The sequence below is a fragment of the Euleptes europaea genome, chromosome 11, assembly GCF_029931775.1.
Source record: "Euleptes europaea isolate rEulEur1 chromosome 11, rEulEur1.hap1, whole genome shotgun sequence".
Classification (NCBI taxonomy): domain Eukaryota; kingdom Metazoa; phylum Chordata; class Lepidosauria; order Squamata; family Sphaerodactylidae; genus Euleptes; species Euleptes europaea.
Window position 1 is genome coordinate 26380253 of NC_079322.1, and position 25650 is coordinate 26405902.

The 25650-nt window shown below is 41.2% G+C and overlaps 1 protein-coding gene across 36 annotated transcripts in view; it reads left to right on the plus strand.

Annotated features, from left to right (window-relative positions):
• CLASP2 (cytoplasmic linker associated protein 2) overlaps positions 1-25650 on the plus strand; it is a 133235-nt gene that overhangs the window by 68647 nt on the left and 38938 nt on the right. For 15 of the 36 annotated variants that reach the window (XM_056857902.1, XM_056857905.1, XM_056857903.1 and 12 more), the window contains 10 exons: positions 2364-2434; positions 2684-2743; positions 3567-3644; positions 3879-4046; positions 5574-5629; positions 5968-6138; positions 12030-12053; positions 17425-17526; positions 17675-17701; positions 25089-25259. In XM_056857902.1, the coding sequence (XP_056713880.1) occupies positions 2364-2434; positions 2684-2743; positions 3567-3644; positions 3879-4046; positions 5574-5629; positions 5968-6138; positions 12030-12053; positions 17425-17526; positions 17675-17701; positions 25089-25259 (928 nt within the window). The remainder of the gene's footprint in view (positions 1-2363; positions 2435-2683; positions 2744-3566; positions 3645-3878; positions 4047-5573; positions 5630-5967; positions 6139-12029; positions 12054-17424; positions 17527-17674; positions 17702-25088; positions 25260-25650) is intronic. The other 21 variants (XM_056857906.1, XM_056857932.1, XM_056857913.1 and 18 more) reach the window with 3 other exon arrangements.

Sequence of the window (25650 nt, forward strand, 5' to 3'; positions counted from 1 at the left end):
GGAGGTGAAGTGCTTAACAGGCTGCACGCAATCCCACTGTGGATCTAGAACAAAACTCTGAGAGTAATACTTCCTTGCAGGAGCCTGGCCAGAGCACAGTGCAGCCTCAGGACCTCCAGCACCTGCCAGCAGTACAGCCAGGCCCAATTACCTCCCAGTCTACTTAAGCCCAATTACTTCCCAGTCTGCTTAAGACCGCCTTACTGGATCAACTGGTCCACTAGACCCAAGCCTTGCAGTCCAGCATCAAGGGCCCAGTACCACTCCAAGGGATCCTGACTGGCCTTGACTACGGAGTGCTGAAAAATTCAGCTCAGTATGCAGCAGTAGTGAAAAGGCAAACTGAATGTTGGGAATCGGTAGGGATGTAATAGAACTGCCACTATCATAATACCTTTATAGAAATCTACTGGTGCACCTTCATTTGTGTTCTTGTCCTCCCCCCTTAAATAAGATCTCATAACATGGGGAAATGTACAGAAAACAGCAAAACGTGATCAGGTGTTTGGCAGGCAGGGCAGTACTTGATAAAATGCTCGAATACATGATTTTTAGAAACCTCAGAGTAGCCATGATCAAACATTTGGAGTATATATATGGAATGCAAGGTGGAATAACCAAAATGTATTTAGAAATTTGACTCTTATCAAAAAGGCCCAAACGGGTTTACACAATTTTTCTCATACTTTAAGAACTGAGAAAGCACTGTTTTTGTAGTGTTTTTGCTGTCACATGATGCAATGTTGACTTTAAAATAGTGTTAAACCTAGCCTTCCATGAAATTGTCTATCAATGGCGGTTGCTTGTTACATGCTGTTAGATTCTGATCCATATTTTGTTCCTGGTTTGTTAATTGTAGTTAGCTGTGGTTTTGTGCATTCAGAAATCCTTGTTTGTTCATTAGCGTGTGCACATACACGCTAACAGAGGCAGCCTTCTGGATACTGAGTTGACTGCGAAGAGTGGCAGAAAATTTTTGCCAGGCCCAGTTGCATTCCACTATCAATGGTACTTTCTCAGGACCCACTTTCCATCCCTCCACACATGCTCTGCCAGCTAGTAGGTTCACCAAGCAGAAATGTGTAACTGTAGTTTCTTCTGAGAGGAAATTAAAAGAGGCAGCAGGACAGCAAACCTCACTTCATCATGTGCTTTAATCTAGTTTGCCAAGATACACAATAAAAATTACTCTTCACAAATCACTGCTACATTCAAGAACTGTTCACAATTCACATACCACCGTATCTTCTTCTCCTTAAAGAGGGGGTCCCCTTTACCCCTTCCTCCCCCTTTATATCCCAGAAGGGAGCGAGTGACCATGCCACCATCACGTTTTTTCCAAAGCTTTTATTTTTTTAGGGGAAAATTGCTTAGAAACAGTTTCACAACAACAAGAAGAGATAATAGAACCTTTTTTATTTATGTGTGTGTGTATACACAGGCATTCAGACTTGTTGTCAAACCACAGTTTATAAACATGGTTTGATTAAATTCAGGTTGGTGTGGTGATGTCACGTAGGGTGCTCAGCCAACTGGTTTGTTGGTTAGGTGCTCGAGTGTGAGTCCAAAAGTGCAGTCCTATGCGGAGTTACTCTGGCCTAAGCCCATTGATTTCAGTGTTCTGAAGTAACACTGCATAGGATTACACTATAAATCATGGTTTGTGCTCATCATATAGGAATGTTTTTCGGAAGCTTGAGGGTGGGATAGAAGGGCTGTAGAAAGTTGTTTTGTTTGAGTACAATGTAGAGAATGCATTGCTGTGGCGACACAAAGGGAGCAGGGAAAGGTGATGAGAGCTGTAAAAGATTCAGAGTTTAAAAGGGGAAGAGACTGAAGACCTTGGCTAAGAGCTAGGAGGGTGTGGCTTGACTTGGCCCCCCTCACTCCTCATTTCCCTCTTGTGTGTTATACCTGAGCAATAGTGAGCAGGCTGTGTAAATAGTAAAACTTTGCCAGCAACCTGGTGCTGGAAGGAAGAGGACAGCATTTGGGGATTCTGGTTGGAGGCAGGAAAGGAAGCAGCAAACTGACTGGGATTTATGAACAAACTGTGGTCTGTTGTATATGTCTCGTAGTCTAACCTGAGTTTATTTAACAGACTGGTTTAGATAAATTAGTTTGTTGTGACATATGAATGCAGTCACATGCTCGGCTGTAAAAATAATGTATGCAAGAAATCCAAACTTAGACAGTGAAAAATGCTATCCAGGTGAACCTTGTATATATTTTTAATTATTTATTCAATAAAATAAACAACAGCAAAATAAAACAATATAACCTTGTATATCTAGAATCACAAGAACTCCATGTGTATTGATTGTGCTGTGGCAAATTTTAAGAAGTTTTTTTCCCCTTTTCAGCATACTCATGTGCCCAGACTCATACCTTTAATAACTAGCAACTGTACATCAAAATCTGTTGCAGTTAGGAGGTGAGTATTTGTTGGCATTTGTGAATAGCAACTTAATCCCCCCCCCTAGTATAGGATATTAGTGAAATTTTCCGTCATGACCCTGCATGTTACATAGTGCAAGTTTCTCATATTACAAAATATCACGGTCCCACAGTTAAGAGCAAAATGTGAATACATAACACACCCACTTGTGATTTTAGTGAAGATCTGAAGTCTGGGTTTTTATTAAGGTCGTGCGCGTGCTGAACTTGTTTTTGTCTTTTTCAGGCGCTCTTTTGAATTTTTAGACTTGTTGTTGCAAGAGTGGCAAACTCATTCCTTGGAAAGGTATTTATTCTTCCAGTACAGTAAAATTATCAGTAACTTACAACTTGCGTGCCTGCCTTAATTTCACAAACAGCATAGCTAATTTTTACCACTATGACATATACTGTCCATTGATAGTATGAGCCCTTAGTGCACTGTGTTCTGCTGGTGGTGTTTAAAATATAAGACTTGATTTAGAATTGACACACAGCGTATGTTTTTTTAATGAGGTCAACAAATCTTCAAATCTTCCATATTTTTTGTAAGATTTTATTCTAAGGAGACTATTTCAAAAACTGGGTTTTTCAGCCTTAAATAAAATGTTTAGCGATCCATTCTTTTGTGAAGTTTGCATTGGGGCTCTTCATGGAGTAGGTTTCACCAGTAAAATCTGAACTCAGGAGTGAATGTTTGCTGTCAGCAGTTCGGGGATGTACTTGGTAACAGCCTTGGGAAGTACATAATCTAATTGCTTGATTATTGTGGTCTAACAGTATCTGTGAAACTGTATCTCAGCAGGAAGTCGTATTAGTATGTTGCTATTTTCTATATACCTTATTAAGAAATATGTCTTGTACAGTATTTAAAGTGCATTCTAGCAGCATGTTCTTCCTTGGTGAAGTACTGGATCAGGCTGTAATAGCTGCCAATTATTCTTGTCGGTCTATAACCTTAGTGTAGAGTGTTTATATGTTGTTGGGTGCACTTAGGATTCTCGACGCTACTTGGGAATTCACTCCCTAGATTATCAGACAGAAGACTTAACATTAGAAAAGTAGAAGATTAAGGACGTGAAATTTATCACAAATAATGTTTAATAGCAGATTTGGGTTTTCTCTGATAGGCATGCAGCTGTCTTGGTTGAAACTATCAAAAAGGGCATACATGATGCTGATGCAGAAGCAAGAGTGGAGGCAAGAAAGTAAGACATAAGCGTTCATTTACTGATCTTAAATGTTTGGCTGCCTTCTAACAGGAAAAGAGAGTATTCTAAGTGGCTGTTGTGTTTTGCTGTTACTCTAGATAGGCTTAGGTCATATATATTCTTAATTGAATATTTTTTCTTAACTTATTTACTTTAGAAATTACCGTAATCAAAAATGCTTGGATGGCCCTACAACTTTTAGTTAATGTTATTTCTGTGATTGATTTGTAGGACTTACCTAGGTCTAAGGAGTCATTTTCCAGGTGAAGCAGAGGTGCTGTATAATAATCTTGAACCATCCTATCAAAGAAGTCTCCAGACATACTTGAAAAATTCTGGTAGCGTCACATCACTTCCACAGTCAGACAGGTCATCTTCCAGCTCACAGGAAAGCCTCAAGTAAGGGCCATTTTTGAAATAATCTTCTTCCCCTGATCCAGATAAGGAGATCAAAACGTGGATACTTGTGAAAGGCTGTTTTTTACTTGATGTATGAAGAACTTGCCAGTATAAACTGAACACATGTTTGGATGCAGATGTTGTCTGACCATATTGTGTTACTTCAGATGGGATGTGCCTCTCCATCCACATTCTGGCATATCCAGTAATGCTTAAATATCATTTTTTTCCTGCAAATATTCTATTTCACTCTGTTTTACTTCATTTATACTCCTCCTTTCTCTCTAATGGGAACCCAAAGAGGCTTACATCATTCTCCGTTTTATCCTCACAGCAACCCTGTGAGGTGGGTGTTAGAGTAGGAAGGGGGCAATAGTGGTCTTTCCTTGCTGGGAAACCCCCTTAGACTAAGGGTTCCCTAAAAAGTACCCTGGCAAGGAGCCCTGAGGACCTCCTGAGAACATCTAGACTAGGGGTGTTGAACTCAATTGTTACGAGGACCGGATATTACATAAGTGTCACTTGGTCGGGCCAGGCCATGCCTCACCAGCTCATACTGGGAATGGGGTGTGAGTGTGGCTGCCTCGACTGGCTCGCGGGCCAGATAAGAACTCTCAAGGGGCTGGATCTGGCCCTGGGGCCTTAAGTTGACACCCCTGATCTAGACTGACCTGCTGAGAAGGTAGCCTTTCAGTGCAGTACTAGAGCAATTAGAAAGTGACAGGGATTGCCCAGCAAGGAAAGACACCATCTCCCCCTTCCTACCATAACAGTAGGTTACACTGAATAGTTCAACGCTCGCCACTATACCACACTAGCTGTTGGGCACTGGCTGGGTTAAGCACTTATACAAGGTTATACAAGGCATGTGGGTTATACAAGGCATGTGTTATAAGCCTTGATGACCCCCTGTCCTCTATACTTGCTGTTATTAACCTTTAGAGGGGAAAAAGACAGGCACCTCATCTTTTGCATGCATGTCTTTTTTCCCTTTAAAGTCTAATAATAGCTCTGGCAGTGTGATCTTTGAATGGCAGAACCATGCAGAGGGAAGCAGCTAAATCCCTCCTTCTCTCAAGTGGCTTCTGTTCGCATCTTAGGAATGCTGGGACAATCCAATAATGAATTTTGCAGTATCTCATCTGATTTGAAACTCATTGTACCTTATCTTCATTGACCCCATTTCTGTTCATTCATTGTAACTTCTATGCTACTATTCTAGCGTGTTTTTGCCCTTGCTGTTCCCCAAAGAGCTCAGGGACACATATGCATTTCTCCCCTCTCAATTTTATCTTGTAATGTCATTTAGGCTCAGAGTGAGTGAATGGCCCACACTTGATTGCTAGTTGGGGATTTGAACCTAGGTCTCCCCAGTCCTAGTGACTAGTCCAACATCTTAACTACCGCCCTAGGCATCTGTCTGTTAACTTCATAAAATACAAGGAATGTAGAGCTGAAGAGGAAAGCGAGCCTTTCCCTAATAAAATATATATAACAACTTGTCTGTGTTGTTTGCCTTTATTTCAGTCGTCCTTTCTCTTCAAAATGGTCTACATCCAGCTCAGCAAGTATGGCTGGCAGAGGTAATTCTTTTCTTTTTTTTTTCCCATACAAAAACTTTGGGCACTTTCACACATGCCAAATAATGCACTTTCGGTCCACTTTCAGTCCACTTTAAGGATCGTTTGCAAGTGGATTTTGCCAGTTCACACAGTAAAATCCAGCTTCAAAGTTCATTGAAAGTGGATTGAAACTGCATTATTTGGCATGTATGAAAGTGCCCTTCCTCTTAAAGTTCTTTTTTTAATAAGGCCACACCAAGATTATATCCCTTTTAAAATTGAGACTAAAAAGCATTTAAATATATACTTAACGGGAAAGACCAGCTTAATATGCTTAATTTTTCAACTTTTATTCATAGTTGCAGGGAGTACCAAAGCTGCTCCAACAGCAGGAACGCTGCAGAGGTCTCGCAGTGACATTGACGTTAATGCCGCTGCTGGTGCTAAGGCTCGTCACGCTGCTGGCCAGCCAGCAGGAACTGGGCGATTAGCAGCAGCTGGTCTACCTCCAGGATCATATGCTTCACTAGGTGAGGAAACATTGTTTAAAAGTACAGTAAACTGCCCATTGAAGTTCTGTCTGGGCAGATATGTATTGAGCATGTATCTTTCAGGGCGTTTGCAGTCATGTAACCACATCACCCAGCTGTGTGAACTCAGAGACTGATGTTTCTCAGAAATAAACAGGAGCCTTATAGTACCTTTCAAGGCTAACCAAATTTTATTCCAGCATAAGAGTCCATGAGCCAGAAACGCACTCCTTCAGAAGCTTCCCAGTGGGTCGCAGTGACTTTTTGTTTAAAACTTTGGTTTGCCCTTTTTGTACATTCCTCTGTGGTTTAATGCCTAGATGGAAAGTTAGTGCAAAAAGATGACTGTAACACAAAAACCATTTTCACTTGGTTTTCTCCAACAGAGAGATGAACTGTAGCCATCTAGGTAGTAAAAAGTCATTCTCCTCACCAGATTTTAAAGGTCTGTTTGTTGTTTCAGAAAAAAATATCCATTTAAAAAATGCTGAGTTCTTGTATGTGTTTTTATACAGCTGTTTTGATTGTGACCTGTTGTGATTTGTGTAATATTCTGTAGTTGTGCTCCAATCAGTTTTTTGCAGCTCCTTCTGAATAGGGTTGCTTTCCTCAGGGTCTTGTACCGTTCTGGCCAATTTCTAATGATTTGAAGAAGCTTGATTGTTAAAACATTAGTTTCTCCTGACGGTGTCACTTGCAGCTTAAATAGGAGAGCTCTCATTTTTCTTATGTTTCCCTTATATATATGGTCAATGTTTGGTGTCTTGCATAAAACTATTTTCAAAATTTCATCTTAATTCTAAGTGTAGAAATGGTTGAACAAAGAAGAAAACAGGCACATCTCAAATGGATGTGTGCTAAAATGTTTAAATCCACATCATTGTTCTGCCTTGGGTCTTCTCTGTATGTCTTTTGCATTTCTGAGGCTTTTGTCTTCCATAATTGCGAAAACAGCAATCACTGTGATTCTACAGCACTGTATTCTCTGTCCCAGTCTCACGATGTGCATCCCCACAGCTGTGGCTAATTGAAAATGCACCTGTGTGTTGTGTTAAGTACCATCAAGTTGCTTTCGACTCATGGCGACTCCATGAATCAATGTCCTCAAAACGTCCTATCATTAACAGCCTTGCTCTCAGGTCTTGCAAACTGAGGGCTGTGGCTTCCTTTATACTGTCAGTCCATCTCATGTTGAGTCTTCCTCTTTTCCTGCTGCATTCGACTTTTCCTAGCATTATTGTCTTTTCTAGTGACTCTTGTCTTCATATAACGTGACCAAAGTATGATAGCCTCAGTTTAGTCATTTTAGCTTCTAGGGACAGTTCAGGCTTGATTTTATCTAGAACCCACCGAATTGTCTTTTGGCCAGTCCATGGTATCTGTAAAACTCTCCTGTCAAGATTTCTTTATTGTCCAACTTTCACACCCATACATAGTAATAGGGAACACTATAGCATGAATTAACTTGATTTTGGTTGCCAGTAACACATAGTTTCCTGAACAGGCTTCCTCTGGGCCACCACAACCCTGCCGGTTAAATAATAATTTCCTGAAAATCCCATTATTTCCTTGAGTTTTTTTAAAATGCTGTAGATTTTTTAAATGTTCATGGGGTTTACCATAAAAGTTGAAATGAAAATCAAAAAAGGGATTGAAGCTAAACTTTCATTGTGAGGCTGAATTAACCCAGCTGAGACCAGGACTTATATTCCACCTATGGTTAGTTTCTGCACTGATCTCTTTTCTGAGCTCCAAAAACTACAGCCAGTAGTTAAATAGTACTATAATGGAAAAACTACTGCACAAACCCTGGAGTCAGCTAGACAAGAAAAGACATTTGCCAAGGAAGTTAATAATTTGGTAATCTAAAAAAGGGCAGAATTTGGAACAAAGCAGAATTGAAATTAAAATTTTGGAAACTGAAAATGAAGACTCCTGGAAATAATGGGGAAGGGACCTCATAGCAGCCAATCAGCTGTTTGGGGATGGGAAAGCAGACAGAAAGTGCAGGTCTGTTGATATAGAAAGAGTAGAGCTAATATGGAAGCAGGAAGTCAGAGAAATAAACTGGTAGAGTCATTTTGTACTGAAAACAACTCTGCAAGACTATTCTTTCAGTGTTGAAGAAACAAAGCTGTGACATCATGCATAATGAGGATTAACATATTCACAGGTCTGTGAAAAAGAAAGTGGAGGAAAAGGATTTTTATATTTCCTGTAGTATAGCCTGGCAACCTGTTTCTCTACTCTCGCTCCAGGAGGTCACCCAAATGGTAGACTACGTGGTGCTTGTGCCTGCTGTCTCTCTCCTCCCTGCCAAGCCTTGCATTCACTACAAAAGGGAAAAAAGAAGTTACTAACACTGTATCAGGCAGTGTATACAGCTCTATCTCCATTTGCCTTCAAGGTTACTTAGAGGGAAATAACTGGTAGCCCCAGCCAAGATAGAATGATATTTATCTTAGTCCCCCACTTACCCATCAGTAATTCTTTGCAAAGCTGCTGTAGTTCTGCATCTGTTCTGCAGTATTATTAAAAGGGATTTATTATATTTCTGTCCTCCTACACGGGTCTTCCATCCAAACAGTGCTCACAGCATCTGGAACTTCCAGATTTTTCGCTGGGCCTCTGTTCTGCTATCCATTTTAAAATATTTTATTTGGATGTAATACAATCCTGGATTGAACAAACAGTTGATTCCCGTTAACACTGCAGCGCAGCCTATGGGACACTCTTTTCATAGTGGTACTAGTTCACGCCTAGGTGTTTTACCTCTGCTTGTGTGTTCACTGTGAGACTGCACACTAGCGCTCAGCAGAGAACTACTGTAAAACAGCAATCCTGCTGATAAACTTGGTGACCCCACAGGGCAGTTAAATGTGAATTCACAGACAAAATAGGGGGCTCTGCTGACTCTCCAGGCATGTCAAAACACATTGATTTGTAAATTAGAAAGGGGGGAGACCAAAACAGCTCACTGAACTTGTTCATCGCTCTCTAGGAGCCATGGAATTTTAATGGCAATAGACCACCAGTTAAAAGGGGGAGGGAGGGGAACTTGGCATTTTCAGGCTTTATAGTGTCATGGAAGAGGAGGTGAGGGAAGCGCCTCATGGCTCCCCAGCCTCCCTAATGCTAATCCTGCCCCCTAGCCTCCCCAAGATGCTATAAGCTTTTAAGGACTGTAACTACTTTGAAGATGAAAGAAACCTGGCAGGGGGATTAATTGGGATTGGAGGAAAAGCACTTCCTCTGATCCTGCGCTAGTGCTGCCCTATGAATGTGTGGCTTTTTCCTTAGAAATTATATGAACTAAAGAGTTGGTAAAGCAGCCATCCTCATGAGTTCACTTTTTATTCTCCAAATATTGGGACAGCACAGGCTGCATCCTATAATCCAAATGCTTCCCTACTCTCTGTATTTTGTGAGGGTTGAAAAGATTTCGATAGAACTTTAAATGTGGTTTACCTATTATTACTTTTCTCTTTCCTCTGTTTTGGATGTAGTTCTGTCTCCTTTTAATCAGTGTTCCCTTTGGTGCTAGATGCTAACATATTTCATATACTAAGTGGGATTTGAAGGTGGGCAGGGGAATAGTCACCCGGATGTGGGTAGCCCTAGACTAGCCTGATCTCAGAAGCTAAGCAGGGTTGGCCCTGGTTCATACCAGGTTCATGACGCGGAGGCAGGCAATGGCAAACCACCTCTGAACCTCTCTTGCCTTGAAAACCCTACCAGGGCTCGCCGTAAGTCAGGTGTGACTTCATGGCACAAAAAAGGGGGGGTAGTAGACATAAGGGAGCTTTCAGATGTCTCATTGTAAAGAATATAGAAGTCACCATTCTGAATTATAAACACATTTCCATTAGGAGTTTATTGAAAAATACTGGGATTTTTCTCTTTCTTTTTTGTTATTGGAAATTCAATTCCCAGCTGTCTAGTTGGGGCATCTGTCTGTGCCTGGCATGGGGCAACCAGATAGGAAATGAGCCAGGGGAGTTCCCCATCCTGGCAAGAATGGCCAGATGTGCGTGGTGGTACAAGCGATATCATTGTGGTCTATATATGGGGAATATAAAGGGGTTCTGACTTTGATGTTGCACCACAGCATGTCTCACCTTTTTATCCCCCCTATTCTGTAGATGTTTCCCTCGAATTTATTAGTTTCCTTGCTATGATTTTCAGTTAGCTGCTGGTTCATGGAGACAAGCCCTCCACAGACATAGAAGGGAACACATTGAAATGAAGTATAAAATATATTAAATATTGTTTTGCCTTCCTTGTAGAAAGGCATTTTCTGCCTTGTTAGCTTTTGTGAGAATGGTTTTGTGCACTGTTTGTCACAAGTGGTGTTTGCGCTTTAGGCAAGGGAGTGTGTACAGGGGTCTCTACCACAATCCAGTATGTAGGTATACCCTTCCCGAGGCCAATATGTATTTGGTGTTGGCTGCACCTGCAGGCTGGTGGCCAGGCAGCCCATTCCTGATCTCTGGGACCAAAAGAGCTCAGGAGGCGCACAAGTGGCCATGCTGGTGTCCAGACTACTTGTGCCGGCGCCCGGGCCACTTGCGCCGCCAAGAGAGGCCGGGAGGTCAGCGTTGGGGCGCTCATGCTGGCCTCCCTGTACTAACGCGGTCAGCGCAGCCCTGGTACGCCAGCTTGGCCTCCCAACAGCGTCCCAATGGTGCAAACCCCAGTAGGCAGCTTCCTGACCCCTTTCAGGCTGGGAACTCCCCTTCCAACAACAGCGTTGCTGCGCCAGGTTTTTCCTGGCGCATCCTCGCTGTTTTCAATGGGGAAAATGCCCCATTTTCAGGAGAAAAAAATTAAAAGGCTTTTTAAAGCCCTTTGGTGCCCGGGGAACGGCTTTGGAGGCGTCACAGCAGCGCCTTGGCCACGCTGTCCAAAAGGCTCAGGAATGAGCTGTAAGGGTAGCACAAGATGTTCAAGTGCCAACTGCCTGTGCCCCCCCCCCCCCCAGCCTCTCTTGAATTAACAACATTTGGTTGGCATCTTGTCAGCAGTTTGGCTGACTGAACATCATGGTGTATTTGTCTACCTTATGCCAAATGCAGGAGACGCTTATCAGTAAAATTATGGCCTGTTCATATTAAATTCTATGTGTTACATACTGTATTGTTGTAAATTGAACATATGGTTCTCTTGAAGATGATGTTTGACAACATAGATCAGTCTGTACCAGAAATCCATTGAGCACTAACTTGTATGAAACTGTGTATATAGAATTATTAGGCAGTGACACTTGATTCTGCTTGCATTCTGTTATATAATTATTTTATTTAGCATGTAAATGATAGTAAACTATCCTGTTTTACTATTCCAGTAAGGTTTTTTCTTCAGTTTATTGAGACGGTCTCTTTTTCTGTTAACTCTTTTCCAGGCATTTGTACTTACAGCTGAATTGATGTTTGTGTGTTTGTTTGTTTGTTTGTTTTATTTTAATGATACTGCATGTATTATTTTTCCTTCTCTCCTCCCATCTTTTCTGTGCTGGACTTTTCTTTTCCTTCTTCAGAACTTCATGATCTTAACATGATTATTGAACAAGCTGTTAATGCTGTGAACACAAATTTGGCGTTTAAGCCATGGTCTTACCCTGCAAAAATTCATTCTATTAGCTTTTATCATTTGTACAAATCCAAAAAACACTAATAGACCTCTGTTATATCCAAGATGGTAACAATGTATATTATGAATTTTCAAACATTACCTTGAGAATCGCTCACCTTCTGAAGTTAGTACAAGCATGAGTTCAGTGCAAAGTGTCTCTAAACTGTTTGTATTCATATATCTTCTATAATGAATTCGTGAACACTGTTTATCTAACACACTAAGTTTTCCCTGTTTCTTCGCCTGCTCTTCCAACAAAGAGGACACTTCTGACAAGATGGATGGTAAGACACTGTTTTGGCTGTCGTTTTCTAAACCTATTAATCTTGTGATTTCTGTTCACATAATTTGAAGTTTTTATACCATACCCATCCAATTTTTGACTAATTTTCCATGTTTATACTCATCTGATCTGTGACTAATTCTGCATGTTTTAACTGACATGTTACACTTCAATCTCAGTTTGAATTGTGACTTTCCACTCACTTCTCATACAATGTTTTAATATGTTTTAATCATTTTTGATTAACCTTGTTTATTTTAGCAACTCACCGAATAAGTCTTTATTTTATAGATTCTCAGTAGCCGCTGTAACTTTTAAAATTAAAGTTATTTTTCATATTTTGTCTCCTATAACTAGTACACTTGCTCACATTGCATTTGCGATTTGCAGGCTATGGTTTTAGGAAAGTGAAAACATTTGCTTGTGCGCTCCCTCTGGGGTTATCCTAGGTCTTCTCCCCCACTAGCAGCTTGTAGGACTGCTTTGGAGGCTGCTTCTGAAGAATGTTCTTCATATTCTGAAATTGGCTTGTCCAGCAGCATGGAGAGCTGCCACTTGGGAATCCAGGGCTTTAAAGCTTTACTGTACTCAGTTTTCTTAATGATTATTTTTTGAAGAGGTTAAAAAGACCATTGCCAATATGTTCATAGGGGTTTTGTGCCTTGCTTGGCTTGGCTTGTTCCATTTCTTCTTTAAAGGTCTTTTGGACTTTCCAGGAATGGACAAGTATAAATTGAATCCTTTTTAAGCTGGCATTTAGCAAATTCATAAAAATATATTGAAAATTTTCTGTTGGAAGCCCAACTTTAAAATGTTAAAACTTCCACATGATATTATTTTTGAAGCCAGGGTTTGAATTTTTAAACCTAGGCACATCATAGAATGGGTTGTGCTGAACATTAAAAAATGATTTTTTCCCCAAATCTGGTATTCACAGTACTTCTTAAAACAATTTTTTTCAATATAGAAGAACATCTGCAATCAACTAGCCAATAACATACCTTGTGGTATAATTCTTGGTTAGTGTGAGCAGTTACAATTAACTGTGTCAGACATAATGCCCCTTGTATCATTTTTGGGTCAGCTTTTTAATGGATACAAAAACTTAGTTTCTGCTCTTTAATTTCCTACTTAACAAAAGTGGCAATAGATTGTTGCGTTATCTGGACTATAAATAAAGAGGGGAAGTAATCTTTTCCAAATATATCACCATATGTTCCACATTCTCTAAAGGTAATTGTGGTGATATATCATTCCCTGTTATCTACTAAAGAAGACCTTCACTTTGCAGGTGTTCGGAGCGATGCCACAAATATATTTAAATTACTTTCTCCATTTCTAACGTATGAACTTCTATCAGAAATTGAATTTTGTATATATCCTCAGTGAGACCCTATAATTCCCCTATATGCATTAAATGGCCAGTTCCTTAAATATGGTGCCCTTTTTTTGAGTTTGAATTATAGCATTAGTAAATAGGTTTTGGGTTCAGTACAGTGTTAGGCATGCTAGGTATTAATATACTCTTAGGTTGTTTGTCAGGCTATAATCAGGAAAATGACCATTAGTGGAGAGGGGGGAGAAAAAGCGTGAGCAAGAAGGGTATGTTCGTATATGTATAATAATTACTGCTTAGTTTTTGCGGCTTGGTAGATTATTGTAGCATGGTGGAAATGGGACTGGATATTTAGCCAATCAAAGAAAGACTTGGTCAGGTATTGTTAAACATTAACTTTTAGAACAAGAAAGAGAGGCTAATCAACAGGTTTGCTATTTATGCAAACTTGTTAATGTCATTGTTTCTTTTTAAAAAGGTCACCTTACTTTTGTGAATCTGAAAAATTCATTTACAACCTAAAAATTAAAAAAAAATTAAAGCAAAGTTAACAGCAACTATTTTTTAAAGGCAGCATTTTAATATCAGTTTTGGTGATTAGGTGGCAGGCCAATAGTTGCAGTTTGTAAATGCTTGCAGTTGTAAAAACGGCTAGGGTGGGGAGCTTTGCTATGCTGTGAAGTTTGCCCCAGCGAGCAGCCCAGTCCTTGTTTGCTGATGACATCATAATGAAATAAAAAGATAATCTGCCACCTTCACAGGGGCGTTCTTGCCATCACATAATAAGCAGTCTGTTGAAATTTTTTTGACTGGTCAGTTGACCTGTGACCACTTGTAGAAAACAAACAGATATGGATCCCAAATCATAACTTTGCAATAACTTGCTGGAATGGCTGGGGCAAGTTAGTACTTGTTAGCCTTACTCTCTCATTTTGTGGAATGACTGTTGTATTACTGCCTCCTCTTAACTTGTACCACCTCATATACCACAGAGTTAGCAGTAACAGTAAATAATAGGAACAAAGCCAGTATCCCAACCCCTTCTGAGCTCATACATTGCTGAAACATTTGTAATCCCATTCCTTCTCTCAGCATTACTGTCCAAACATAAATGGTATGTTTAATTGAGTTGAGAGCCCCATGGCACAGAGTGGTACGCTGCAATACTGCAGTCAAAAGCTCGGCTCACAACCTGAGTTCAATCCCGACAGAAGTCAGTTTCAAGTAGCTGGCTCAAGATTGACTAAGCCTTCCATCCTTCCGAGTACCCAGTTTGCTGGGGGTAAAGGGAAGATGACTGGGGAAGGCAATGGCAAACCACCCCGTAAACATAGTCTGCCTAGTAAATGTCATGATGTCACTCCATGGATCAGTAATGACCCAATGCTTGCACCCTTACCTTTTTAACTAAGTTGAAAGTAGTATTGTGCTTGCATCTTCATTGCTGTCTCCTAGCTACTGTGTGCTTCTTTCTTCCTGATTTTGATTTTCTCAGAGGATGAAAGCTTGGGAAAATGGAAGCATTCCTTTCCTTTCTCTCATCAGTCAGAGGAGACTGTCTGTACCCAAAACATTTGGACCCAGCCCTTATGTTTCAGCCCTTGTGGCTGGTCCTCAATCACTTCATCTGTCTTTGCAACTTACTCCACCTGCAGGCTTTGGCTAATATAGCGGGTTTATAATATAATTTAAGCTGAAAATATCCTAATTTAATGTCCAGGACTTGCCTCTCTTCCTGTGAAGTTAGAGCTAGAATGGAAGCTTGTTCTGGAGTTGTGTAAATTGAATTTACACCTCCCTAAAAATTGCATTTTACACCTCTTCACATTAAGTTTCATCTGTTGTATGACTAAATATAATATGGTTTTAATTATAATGGCTGGTGAATGGGTGCAATGCTGCAGTTTTCATTTGACAAGACTGGAGATATCAATTGATTTGAAATGGTAACTTCAGTGGAAGTATGGACTAAAATGTGCTGTTAAGCGATGCAGCTACTTTTATGAATTTCCTCCGGCTTCCTAAGGGTGATTGCTTGCAAAATTAGAGATGTTTTATTTGAAGTATCATTATTTGAACCTTTCCCCCCATTTAGGAACAGTTTCCGAAGATGGTAAGAAAAATAAGCTTCTGCTAGAAAGCAAATGCATCCATCTTGTTTATCCATTGTCATAAGCAATAGTATTGAACAGAATATGTAGTCATGCAGCTTTTAAGGTTAATTTTAGTTGGCTTCCTAATAATGTTTTGGTGTTGCTACAGTATTTCTTTGCAAAAATTTTGTGCTATGTTTTTAAGCAACCGTTTGCAATAAAACTGTATTGATTTTTGTTTTGTTTTATATGTGCAAAATTTTGGTTTCCCTTATGTGTTGTGAAAGTTATCAGTGACGCTTCAACATGCTAAGACATTCTCATGCTTCTGGGAAGCAGGTGCTACTGTTTGTTGGGGCTCGAGCTTCTCTTGGCAAAGCAACCACTTTGATTCAGATAAAAATCAGAACAATGACCATGTGGATCATATCTTCATATTTGCATAACATCATAAGACAATGGTGGCACTCTGTATTCCCATCCTTTGCAGGTGCAAGTCTTTATGCAATTACACACCCTTTTCACCCCATTATATTAGGTGGAGGAAATGTTTCATTGCATGAGTGTGATTGTTCTGGTTTCGTCAAATGTGTTTGCGTATAACAATCTTTAATAACTTCTAATAACTCAGTAACTTTTTATACTAGCTCTCTTCTCGTAGACTTCCTTCTGTGGACTTTCTTCTCTGCTTGGGTGAATAAATCCTTTCATAGGAAGCCTAAAGAGTATAAGAATTATTTCTAACGGTCTCAGTCTTTTCTACTTTTCTTCTGGATTTTAGTTTAACGCTCAGACACTTTTTAATATTAGCAAGATAAATGTTACAGTGAGTGTTAGGATGTGAAATGTAGATTTGTCTCTTCAACCTTAGACTTGCTATTGGTACATATCCATCCTGCTAAAGTCTGCTTAACAATGAAAGACTTTTAAATCATTTGATTTTTTGATCTTTACACACATCCAACAAGTATGGAAGATAGGTGGATTCTGCTTCAAGCCTTGCTTATGTGACTGAGCCAAACATTTTCTTCCTGTAAAGTAGATATTACAGAAAGTAGAAAGCACAGAAAAATGGCCAGTATTTTGATAATACTTTTCTGTCAACCCTTAAAGGTCTGTAGTCTATCAAAATGATACTTCACAATCATACCTTATGATTGTGAAGTATCATTTTGATAGACTACAGACCTTTAAGGGTTGGCAGTCAGTACAAGCCAATTGCAGAAGCAAAAGCAAGAATAGTATTCAGACATGGAAAAGAAGGGCCAAAGGAATGGGAAAACTACCATCTTATTTCAGTAGAAAAGAACAAGAGTCCAGTAGCACCTTAAAGACTAACAAAATTTCTGGCAGGGTATGAGCTTTTGTGAGCCACAGCTCACTTCTTCAGATACCTTTACAAGAAGAAGTGAGCTGTAGCTTACGAAAGCTCATACCCTGCCAGAAATGGTTAGTCTTTAAGGTGCTACTAGACTCTTGCTCTTTTCTACTGCTACAGACAGACTAACATGGCTACCTATCGGGCACCATCTTAGTTATTGACGTAAAATTGGCTCATTGCTTAGGGTAACTTCTGGGCACAATGCCAGGCCCACTGCTCATGCCAACCTTTAACACGCATGTTAGTGAGTAGGTTACCAAAATTTTGCATTTAATGCAAGATAGCTTTAAAAAAATATTAATCTCACATTCTTCGTAATTTCTTTAAAAATTAACATTCCTGTAATGTAACCTATTAAAAAGTTGTGATAAAGTTCCTGAATGCTTGCATTCACACACACACCCCCCCCCCGCAAGAATGCAACACTCTAAACTAGCCCGTATTTTAACGTTTTAATTTCTAATTAGGAATACTGGATCAGAGCTGCAACCTGGTTTGTGGTATATTCTTCATGTTTATGTTCATCAAATCCTCCAATGTCTATTACTTTTTCACTTTATAGGACGTGTGCGAAGCAAGCTTTCAGCGCCTTCTATGGGCATTGGAAACTCAAAGACAGATTCCAGGGGCCGTAGCCGAACAAAAGTTGTGTCTCAGTCTCAGCGTATGTATTACTACCTGTCACTCTTACCGCAATACTAACATTAAGCCATATATACATAGTGTTACAATCATTGACCAAAGGATATGATCAAAATATTTTCTTTTAAAAAAAGAAACACTACATACTGAGTTGTTGTTCTGTGCCATAGGTTCATCATCGCCAGACAAAAACGAAGGTATTTTTTTCCCCAGTGTTTCAGTGTTTTGGGTCAGTAGTCTTTTTGCATGCTTTTGAGTCTTTTATAGTTGGTGTGGTGTTAATTTGAACAAAATACAAATGTGAACTCTCTCCGCCCACGCAGAGGCTGGCGATGGCAAACCACCTCTGAACGTCTCTTGCCTTGAAAACCCTACAGGGTTGCCATAAGTCGGCTGTGACTTGATGGCAAAATCACACACACACACACTTGCCACTACTGGGGCTACTGTGGACGAGGGCAATAGCTTCTGGAAATTTGATCACAAAATCAACGGTTGTCAGAATATATTTTTCCTGCGTGTGGCCCTCGTAAAGGGACCCACAATGCCTATGGCAATCCTTGGGAAAGGAGTCTCAATGATAGGTATAGGCACTAATGGAGCATGTACTTTATCTCCCCTCTTGCCCACTCTCTGACAGGTAGGGAAAGACTGGCCATAGTCCTTGCCATTCTTGGCTATGCTAGGCCAGAAAACATTGTGCAAAAGTCTCTCCTTAGTATGGGCAGTTCCCTGATGCCCTGAGTATCATGGGCTAAGGCCAAAAGTTTCTCTCTATAAGGCAAGGGCACTACATGTTGGCTCATGGTTTCCCATCCCTCCTTTAGGAATAAATGCTATGTGCAGCAACCCCTCCCATCCACACAAATCTAGACTTTACAGTCCCTTTAAAAAATCCTTGGACGGATTGTCATCTTCACGGATTTTTTTGGAGGCTGTTGTCACTTAATTGAGTGTGCTGAAATTCAGCCGATGAAGTCACTGCTTCAGGTAGTTACACAGGTTCTGATTCATCAGTTTGACTCTTTGCACTGGGTGTGTCAGGTTCCTGGGTCTCTGCTGCACTGGAACTTGGGTGCATTGCAATTTCCTGATCCTGAGTCACAGGCAACTGCTCTGCAGGGTCTTCCGCTGGGGCTGTAGCAGCTTCGAAAGCACGTGATTGGCACTGGGCAACAGCATTGATGTGGCCTGTGATGCCACATAGTCTGTCAGGTCATTTCCAGTGAGGATTGGCGCGCGCAGCTTCATATGGATAGCTACCTTCCAAATGCCCTCCAAGCCCTGGTAGGCTAGTCTAACTTTGGCAATGGGAAGTTGAATGGGGGTGCTCTCAAATGGCGCTATAGGCCAGGTTTCTCCTGGTATCCGCATAGCTGGAGCAATAAAATCTTCATGGGCGGTTGTAATGTCTGACCCAGTGTCCCTCCATGGGTCAGCATCAGGATTGGTCAAAGGAATCATCACCCATGAAGGTGGGTCCTGCACATTCAAGTCCTTGGGCTGAGTGGGGGTTGCAGGAACTGAAAGAGGACTTAAAGTCTCTGGGGTGATCTTTCCAACTAGATGCACCCTGGCAGGTTGGGGCTGATTCCCTTTTTGCTTTTAGGGGCAATCAGATTTGTAATCTCACTTGCCTTGAGCTGGGTTTGGGGACGAGCTGCAGGGCATGGCTCTTGAGCTTTGTAATCCACATGGCGGGGTGGCCCTTCAGAGCGCTGGGGTTGGTCCCCCTATGGCCCTTAAAATGATTGTCTCCCCCACCAAACTTTCTCCCCTGGGCTTCTCTTAACTCCATCACCCGGTCTACAAAGTCCGCTGTGTCTGAAACAGTCTTGGTTTCTTCTTGGCAACTTCATACAGATCCAGAGGGCAGGAATAAAGGAACTGTCCTACTGTAAGCTTCAAACAGTTTCTGGTCCACATCGCTGGAAAAGTTAATTTTCTCTCCTTCCCACCAGTGAGTTAAAAGTTGTTTTAAATGTCTTCCCATTAGGGAAAATGTTTCAGTGGGGTGCTACTTTAATCCCCTGAAGTTTTTCCTACTCTGTTCAGGGGTTTACTCCTCTATTAAAGAGATGATAATTCCCATACTCAGTCTGACCCATGCCTTGGTAGACTTCATCCAATCCCCCTAAAGAAGGGCGTGTGAGATACATCCACTCTCAGATCACAGGGGGACTGGATGAAGTCTTACCAAGACATGGGTCAGACTGAGCATGGGAATTACTCATGCACATTCAAAGGAAGTACAGAATGCTTCTGTATCACTATCCTTTGTATATTTGGGGAAGTGCTGTGATTCTGGGAGCAGGTTTCCTCCCAAGTTTGGTGAGGCTGCGTTTGCTTTAGCAATTTCCAGCTGGGGTAGCAGCATCTCACATGCTTTCCCTTCCCGTCCTTTCTAATTGGCCCAAACTGCTCCAAGGCACAATCATATATGGTATCTAAGAATTTGGGCTTCCAAATGACCAGAGTGCATATCTACCCTGTAGATGTGAGGGTAGTTGAGGTCACGCATTACTACACAACTTTTTCCTTTGGCTGCCTTCTTTATTTTTTTCTCCATTTCAAAATAACCCTTGGTTATGGTCAGGTGACTGATAGTATATATTAAGTTATATTTCATGGCTATTATTTCCAGTTATGGTGATTCTGTGAGGGAGTTCTCTGCCATTTAACCTTTCTTGTTTTTAGGACTTTGTATACACAGAGCCTACCTGCATCCTTGAGATGCTTATATCTGTGGTTCTCTCATTGAGAGTTGGAGGTGATGGGGTGTTTGCTAGCTCTGGTTGAATACATGAAGCTACCGTATAGAGACCACTGGACTAACAGAGTCAGTATTGTCTACTCTGACCAGCAGTATCTAGTCAAGGTTTCAGATTGAGATTTTGTTATATCACCTATTTACTGCCTGTTCCTTTGAACCTGAGATCCTGGGATTAAACCTTCTGAATGCAAAGCAGATGTTTTAGTGGTGAACCACAACCCCGTTTTAATTGGTTATGTTTCCAGTTGTACAACAAATGGTATAGAAAGTCTAGCCAGGGACATGAAGATGTTATGAGGCTCAGCTGAAATACTTGCAATTGGTCAGACATCTTTTTTTTCCCATTTAAACCTCGATATGCATGCCAAACACAAACTTTCGTCTTCTCCACTATCACCACTTTGCTCTTCCTTCATTGTATTATCTAGATTGGACAAGTTATTGATACCATTCCTTCAGCTATTAAATTCTTACATTTTGCAATTTCCTTTGAGTGAAGATTTCAAAAGCTCTTGATCATGTGCTTCAATTAAATTCATTACGATGCAGTTCTTTGAGAGCTGAAGAACTGTAATTGTGCAGCTTCTGTTTTGTCTGCTTTGTGTATGAGCATCTGAGCCCAGTGGAAGCTACTAAATGCACTGCTTTTAGCACATAACCCTCTTGTGGCCTCCCCCCCTTATGTGAACTGACTAAGCTTTCTTATTTCCATTTTGCCATCCATTTTTAATCTGCTCTGCTCCTTCCCTCTTCGTGGATTTTAAACCCTTACCCTATTCCTGCCTTTACACTTGTTCAGGATCTCAGTCTGCTAACCCACAGTCTGGTGGTAAGGCTCTTCCAATTTTGTGTGTGCATTGTTGATTGACCACTCATCGCAATGGGGTCCTATTCAGCAGAGATAACTATTTTCCTAGTTCATTGAATTCTCAGAACAATCAAATTCTTATCTGGAATTTTCACCTTATTGCTTCAGATTCAGTTCATAACTAACTTATGCCTTAAGTCTATTAAGTACGTTTAACATCTGGCCTAGCCATAAATGAGTTTAATGTCGTGGTAGTAGCATGGTTAAGAGCAGTGAAACCTTCTGGGTGACCTTGGGCTAGTCACAGTTCTCTAAGAACTCTCTCAGCTGCACCTACCTCACAAGGTGCCTGTTGTGGGGAGAGGAATAGAATGTGATTGTAAGCCACTTTGAGACTTATTAAGGTAGAGGAAAGTGGGGTATAAAAACCTACGTTTCTTTTTCTTCTTAAAAGAAGAATGCACTCAAATATGTATGCAGTGTTTATACTTGGTAGAATCCTCCATTGCCAGTCATATTGAGGAGGACATTAAATTTGCCTACATACAAAACAATACAGAGGGTAGACTAATGAAGTGAACTGAGCTGATGAGTAACTCCAAGAAGAGGGATAAAGACAAACTTTGTGATATCAGAAGTTTTTGAAACTTTTTAATGGCAAAAACCATGTGATGATCACAACTCTTAGCCCCGAGGCTGCTTCAGCCATTGCATTCGTTCCATATTGAAAACACACAGATGTGTGACAATTGTACATGCTTCTGGTTTGCTGTGTGAAGAGGGTGATGCTCAGATGTACCAGTCCATCTGGTTTTTTTTACTCATTTCCATATTGGAACAGTTGTAACACTTGAAGCTGTCTGCAGTTTGCATCACATAATTTGGCCCTGAACATAGAATCCGATGTCCTAAAAGCCCCAACTTTCATTAGGGGAAAAAAACCAAAAACCTTAAATATAGGTTGTTAGCCCCTAAGACAGTATGGCCACATGTGCAGACAATATATGGCATTTCAACTTTTAGATTTGTTTTTTGAAGGAGATAATAGATTTTGCTTTCTTATTTCTGAACTCAGTGCAAAGGCTCAGCATAAATAAAAATATGTGTATGTATATATATATATGTGTGTATTGCTGAATAGACTCCTGGCTAGCAGAAGACATTCAGTTGCAGTGTTTCCCAAACTAATAGCTGAGGCGCACACACACCCCAAACTAAATTGCGGGTCGTGTTGCATCCTGAAGAGTTTACGTGGAGAGTCAAAATTATCCTTACCATGTGTCCAGTCCCGAGGAAAACTTGCACTTTTCTGCTTGAGCCAGTCTTTTGACTGCCTCTTAACTGGAAGGCAGAAAGTAAGTCATGCAGACATAACCTTCCTCTGAGGAAAAGTAATTCTGCTGTGTTTCTGCAGCAGGAGGGAATGAATCGTAGCCAGTGCAAAGAGGCTGCCAGAGCAGAGATACAGTAGATGGACTCCTTAATAGATTTGAGTGCAGGGCTCCTAGAAGCTTATTGTTGTATTTATTTCTTGTGGCACAATAGTGTGACCCAGCATATAGTTTGGGAACTGCTGTTTTACTGCATAAACATTGTTTGTTAAGGCAAACAACAGACCACATAGAATTTGCATGAAACATTGTCTCACCTTTCACCCCCACATCGTTCCATTTTGGTCCTGTTTCAGTCATTTCTTGCTACCATGGTTTAATTAGATTAGGTGGTTAAATGTGGGTGGATATTTTTAGCTAGCTTTTCAGGGGAGGGAGGGACCTTGGTTATATGCTGCAAGTAGTATACATCACCTACAATATTTTAAAATATTGCATGAAAAAATTTGCTGGGTGGGATGGAAAAATGAGGGCCCGTAAATTGTACCCCCTGACTCAAATTTAACAAGACTTGGGGGTTCTTGCAAGGAGAGTCACCATGTAACAGCCATGTTGCAAATTTGGTGCCTCTACCTTGAAAAACAGCTCCCCCAGAGCCCTGCGAAGATTTCCCATTGACTATAATGGAGCTGAATATTTTCCCACCCCCTCTTCATTTATTTGCTATTGTCAAAACATTTCTCTCTTGAGATTCTCTGGTCTGAATAGGTCCATTTTAGTCAATGGGAGATCTTTACGGGGCTCGGCGGGGGGACTGTTTTTCAAGATAGAGGCACCTAATTTGCAGCATCACTGCTGGTGACTCTCCTTACAAGAACCCCCAAGTTTGAGAAAGATTGGATCAAGGGGTCTAATTTTATGGAGCCCCTTTTTTCTTCTATTTGGGACACCAGCAGCTATGCTGTAAATTTGGTGCATCTACCTTGAAAAACAGCCCTCACCCCCGAGCCCTGCAAAGATTCCCCATCTATATATCTAATAGCGAAGTTGGCAAATCTTTGGATACTTAAATCCAGTGACAGGAACTGTGAACGGGCAAGACAGATCTTTCTACAAACCTGAAAAGGACCCCAGGTTTGCAGAAAAATCTGAAATCTAAAAGAAATACATTGGGGAGTTTTAAAAAGCAGAAAATGATAAAAGGACTGCCTCTAGCTTCAAGCAATGGAATCCCTTAGTGGCTGTTGCTCAAGCAATGGAATCCCTTAGTGGCTGTTGCTAGGCAACCACAGATTCCAGGCTTGGTTCTGCCAGTAAAAGGCAGGGGGTGGCCCTTTCCAGGCCTATTTTGGCCTTTGAGAGAGGACTCACTGGGGGACAGCCTAACTAGGATTGCCAGCTCCAGGTTGGGAAATTCCTGGAGATTTTGTGGTGAAGTCTGAGGAGGGCAGGGTTTGGGGAGGGAAGAGGCCTCAGCAGGATATAATAAAGTCCACCCTCCAATGCAGTCATTTTCTCCAGGGTGACAGATCTGTTGTCTGAAGTTCAGTTGTAATTCTGGGAGGTATCCTGGTCCCACCTGGAGGTTGGCATCCCTAGGCCTATCAGCAACCTCTGGGTGACTTGATACCACCTGATTTGCATGACTCAACTAGGCCTGGCTGCTTGCTGCTCAACAGCAGCCACCCCATGAAAGCCAGTGATGTACAGCAGTTAGAGCATCAGAGCAGGATCTGGGAGAGCCAGGTTCAAACCCCCATTTTGCTATGGAAGCTCACTGGATGATTAAGGACCTACCTACCTTTTAGGGCTGTGTGGATAAAAAGGAGACAAATGTAAGCTGCTTTGGTCCCCAGTGTACAGAGATACTGTAGTTTTCAAAGGTAGAGGAGGGGGGGATGGAAAACTTAAGACAGAGGGGCAGTTAAAGATAGGTTGACTGTTGGGTGGGAAGGAGGTAGGGTTGCCAACTCCAGGTTGAGAAATTCCTGGAGATATGAGTGGTATAGCCTGGGGAGGGTGGGGTTAGAGGAGAGGAGGGACCTCTAAAGCAGCCATTTCCTTCAAGGGAACTGGCATTGCCAACCTACAGGAGAGGGCTGGAGATCACCCAAAATTACAACTGCTGTCCAGGTAACAAAGATCAGTTCCACTGGGGAAAATGGGTGCTTTGGAGGGCTCCAGCAGCTGCCTCATTGAAGAAGGTCTTGCGAGGCCTCAAGGGCCTTCCGTTGCCTTGAGTTTGGTTGTTTGGTTTCCCTGATGTGTTTTGTTAAACTTAAAAGTTGGTTTTTAGGGCTTTTTTGGGGAGTTTTGCCATTGAAATGGCACTTTTGGGGGGGTTCGGCATATTGGGGTGCACACTCCTAATACTGGCCTTTCTCCGTGCATCCACACTTCACCAACATTGAATTAGAGTGTCATATGGAAAAGAATGGGAATTAGTACTTAAACATATGGTTAAGAACATATCAAAGCATGCAGCTTCGTTTTCACATGATATATATTGTCCAGATTCTAAATTCTTCATCATCTTCAGATTGTTCCGAATAACCTAACCTCAGGTCATTTCAGTGTACCACAGCTATCTCACCACCTTCAATGTTTTTTAATCCCCATTTTTTGTGTGTGTGTTGAGAAATGTAGTTTATTTTTGCTTTCTTTGCCTTCAGCTGGTAGCCGTTCTGGTTCTCCCGGAAGAGTTTTGACTACCACCACACTCTCGACTTTGAACACTGGGGTTCAGAGGGTGCTGGTCAGCCCTGCTACAGCACAGAAGCGGAGCAAGATTCCTCGAAGCCAAGGATGCAGCAGAGAGGCCAGCCCTTCAAGGCTGTCAGTTGGTAAGGCTTGCAAAGTACTCCTAGGTTCTGTCAAACCTTTTATACAGTTCCGTATCTCTAACCTGGTATTGTAAGCTTAGTGAACAGTAGACCTAAAGAGTTGTAATTTGGTTCTGCGGTGCCACATCCTAAGAATGTGTACTATATGAAATAGAGAAAAATATACCTTACATCATTGTTTTCCTGCTTTAGCTCAGTAAGTATACTCACTAAGCATAGCTGGTATGCTAAATATACAGTCATGATCTGACAGTGTCAAGCCATTTCAAACAGTATATGGTGGCACGCGCTGAAGCTTACGTGACGGAGCCACGTCTAGTTTCAGTATTTTGACATCCCTTTATGATAGATGTAATTGCAAACATGGGTTTGTTGCATTCATTCTTCTCAT